Here is a 3,879-nt window from a genome sequence, read left to right on the forward strand (position 1 = left end):
CGCCGCCTCCCGCGCGGGCGGGGCGAGCAGGAGGGCGGGGCCGCGGCGACAGCGGCACGCGACACTGCCCCCGGCCTCAGTTTCCCCGAGCGCGGTGGGGCCGAGAGGCGTTGACGACCGCTCACCCCAATTGTGGATCTGCTGAGCACGCGGTGGACCGAAGTGCCGGAGAACCTGCTCCTCCAGACAGCAGCACCCGGGTTTCCTCTGCCTCCCGCAGGGTGGTGTCAGAGGACGGGCTCGACCCCAGCCTGGGGTCCCCCTTCTTTGCCCGTCTCTGTCTGAGAGACACCGACTAAAACCCCTTGGCACCCCGAGTCCAGGGATCAGAGGCTTAGGTCAACTACACTCAGGCAGCGCGGGGAGCATCAGCACGCATCTGGCTCCACTGAAGTCACCAGTGTTTCCCATTCACAGGGACTCAGTTGCACCAAGGGACGTCCAGGGAACTAGCAAGAGTAAATATTGGTTAGGTGACACATGAACCGGCCAGGACCCTCTTGAGGTCCACGCAGTCAGCATTATCCTTCTGATGGGCACGGGTCCTTGTCCTGTAAGGCCCTTGGAAAGAAATTCAGTGCATGAAGCTCAGCACCATATAAGGCTGAGTGTGTGAAGGGTTCCCCAGAGGGAGTGAGAAGCTGGGGCGTCACAGGTATGCAGGGCCTGCCCAGCTGCCCTCAGCACACATCCTGAGCCGAGGGAGGGGGCTGTCCACTCCGTGGTTTACAGATGCTAGGAAAGCCGCAAGCCTAGGTAGTGAATGCCAGAACCCCAGCACTCAGCACACTAACAAGGCTGAAGCCAGGGATCTCAAGTTCAAGGTCAGCCTGGGCTACCAATCAAGTCCCTGTCTTTACGAAATTAAAAGGGGAGGGGGAAATGGGCCAGCAGTTAAGAATGCAGTGTGTGTTACTCAAGGATGTAAGTTCAGTTCCCAGCACCCACATGGGGTATGTCACCTGCACTCATGGGTATAGGTGCCCTCTCTCTCTCTCTCTCTCTCTCTCTCTCTCTCTCTCTCTCTCTCACACACACACACACACACACACACATACACAGTGGTGGTGCATGCCTTTAATCCCAGCCCTTGGAAAGCAGAGGCAGATGGATCTCTGAGAGTCTGAGGCCGTGTGGTCTATGGAGTTAGTTCCAGGAGGACTAGAGCTGTTACACAGAGAAACCCTGTCTGGAAAAAAAAAAAAGCAACAACAACAACAATAAATATTAAAACTTTTTTAAGAAGGTGGGGTTTTTAAGTAGCCCAGGCTGACCTTGAACTTGCTATGTAGCTGAGGATGACCTTGAACAGCTGATGATCCTATTTATGTGGTGCTAAGGATCAAACCCAGGGCTTTGGACAGACAGAGCATACACTCCAGCCCCTGAGCTACATCCGCAGCCCCTAAAATACCCTTTTAAATGAATCCCATTCCTAAGTAGTTCGACATTTGGAGGCACGACGCCTTGGCGAGTGGGACAGGAAAAGCCTGGCATGCCAAGGAATCAGAAGTTGGCTTTATTACTAGTTCAGCTGGGAGCTGAGGGACTCTGGGTTAAGTAAGTGCTTGGGTTCAAATCCTGGTTCTGACAATCATGAGCTGTGGTCCTTGTGTGTGTGATTTTACCTCTCTGAGACTGTTTCCCAGTTTACTAGGGAAATGATGATCGTGTGGGGCTCACTTATTCATCAGCAAAAAGAACGGGACAGGCTAGGAAGGTTTTATGGCCTCTTCCCTTTCCTGAACTGGGAATTCAACCAATGTCGTTGGGACACAGATATAAGCATGACACCACCATCCAGAGTGACTGAGCAGATCAAGGGGACAGACTGGATCTAAGGTGTTCCCAAAGGTCAATGGGGATCAAGAAGGAGACCCGAAGAGTGGTATGTCATCTTGGTGCGAAGCAAACCTTGGGACAGCTGGATCTGACTGACGGACAAAGTGCTGAGCTGCTCACGCTGGGAGGCAAGCAAGGCTCAGAGAGCTGCTAACAGGAGCCTACCAGGTTGCCAGGAAACATGGCCTAGCCTTGCCCTCCCTCACTTCCCTGAGAACCGGGCAGAAAACCTTGTGGGGAATCTTTGACCAAGAGCACCATCTGTTGTTTGTCAAAGGCATCGTCACAGGCAGCTGAGATGGACGCCATCCTGGCTGGAAATCAGGCGCACATTCAGGCCCTCGACATACTTACACCACAGGTCACCCTTCCTATACCTCCACGGGTGTCCTTATCACACCCCAGAACACCAATGCCCCTTTTCCTGTGCTAACACCACCCAAAGAGACACCAGGGACTACCCTTCTTTCTGCTGGCCCCCAGGCTATGTCACCTGGCACACTTCCTGACTCCCAGGGGTAAGCAGTTCTGACCACACCCACCCTGCCTTCAACAGTCCTGTCTTTCCTGGAACTGGGAAAAGCCACATCCTCAAAGGACAAAAACTGCAGGGACCCAATCAAGCTGCCTGCACCCCACACATTTTCTTTTCTTTTCTTTGTTGGTTTTTCGAGACAGGATTTCTCTGTTTAGCTTTGGAATCTGTCCTGGACCTAGCTCTTGTAGACCAGGCTGGCCTCAAACTCACAGAGATCCACCTGCCTCCACCTCCCGAGTGCTGGTATTAAAGGCGTGTGCCACCACTGCTCGGCTGCCCCACACTTTTCTATGATGTGATGCACCCCCGTATTTTCAGGGCTGAGGACGGCCTCGACTCGAACTCACAGAGATCGGCCTGCCTCCACCTCCCGAGTGCTGGGATTAAAGGCGTGTGCCACCACTGCTCGGCTGCCCCACACTTTTCTATGATGTGATGCACCCCTGTATTTTCAGGGCTGAAGAAGAGATGGGCAGTTTTCCATCATCTAGAGTCACCTGAGAAGGAGCCTCAGTTGGGAAAAAGGCCTCCATCTCCTTAGCCCACAGGCAGGTGTCTGGGGCGTTTTCTTGACTAGTGATGGACGTGGTAGAGCCCAGCCCACTGTGAGTGGTGCGAGCCCTGGGCAGGCGGTCCTGGATTGTAAAAGAAAGCAGGCTGGGAGTGGAGAGACAGTTCAGTGATTAAGAGTAAAGGCATGGCGCCTCACACCATTAATCCCAGCATTTGGGAGGCAGAGGCAGGCAGATCTCTGTGAGTTCGAGGCCAGCCTGGTTTCCAAAGCAAGTTCCAGGATAGGGCTATACAGAGAAACCCTGTCTCAAAGTGGGGGAAAAAGAGCATTGGCTTCCAGAGGACCTAGGTTCAATTCCCAGCATTCACAAGGCAGCTAACAACTGTCTTGAACTCCAGTACCTGAGGATCTAATGCCCCCTTCTGGCCTCTCTGGACACACAAGTAGCGCACAAACCATACATACAATACAGGCAAAAACACTCTTACACATAAAAATAATATTTAAGCCAGGCGGCAGTGGCAAATAATCTCAGCACTTAGGAGACAGAGGCAGGAGGATCTCGGAATTTGAGGCCTACAGAGTGAGTTCCAGGACAGTCAGGGATACACAGAGAAACCCTGTCTCAGAAAAAATAAAATAAAAAGAGAGAAAGGAGGAGAAAGGAAGAGGGAGGAAAGAAAGAAAGGAAGGGAGGGAAGGAGGGAGGGAGGGAGGGAGGAAGGAAGGAAGGAAGAAAGGAAGGAAGGAGAAAGCAAGTAGCAGAGAAAAAGCAAACACCCTTTCTTCATGGCCTCTGTTTCAGTTCCTGCCTCCAGGTTCCTGCCTTGGGTTTCTGCCCTGACTTCCCTCAGTAACTGAGTGTGGCCTAAGAGTTGTAAGGCTGAAATAAACCCTCCCCCATGCCAAGTTGCTTTTGGTCATGATTTATAGCAGCGGCAGAAAGTGTAGGGCAGCAGTCCAGCCAACACCATCTTTCCACGCA

General features: G+C 52.7%; 1 protein-coding gene across 1 annotated transcript in view; it reads right to left on the minus strand.

Annotated features, from left to right (window-relative positions):
- The window catches only part of Sdc3 (syndecan 3), a 35,505-nt gene extending 33,354 nt beyond the window's left edge, over nucleotides 1–2,151 (minus strand). Inside the window, exon 1 of the mRNA XM_013348312.2 lies at nucleotides 2,049–2,151. Coding sequence (XP_013203766.1) covers nucleotides 2,049–2,151 — 103 coding nt within the window. The remainder of the gene's footprint in view (nucleotides 1–2,048) is intronic.
- Between the last annotated feature and the right edge of the window lie 1,728 nt (nucleotides 2,152–3,879).

This window comes from Microtus ochrogaster, chromosome 10 (assembly GCF_000317375.1).
Source record: "Microtus ochrogaster isolate Prairie Vole_2 chromosome 10, MicOch1.0, whole genome shotgun sequence".
In the NCBI taxonomy this organism is placed as follows: domain Eukaryota; kingdom Metazoa; phylum Chordata; class Mammalia; order Rodentia; family Cricetidae; genus Microtus; species Microtus ochrogaster.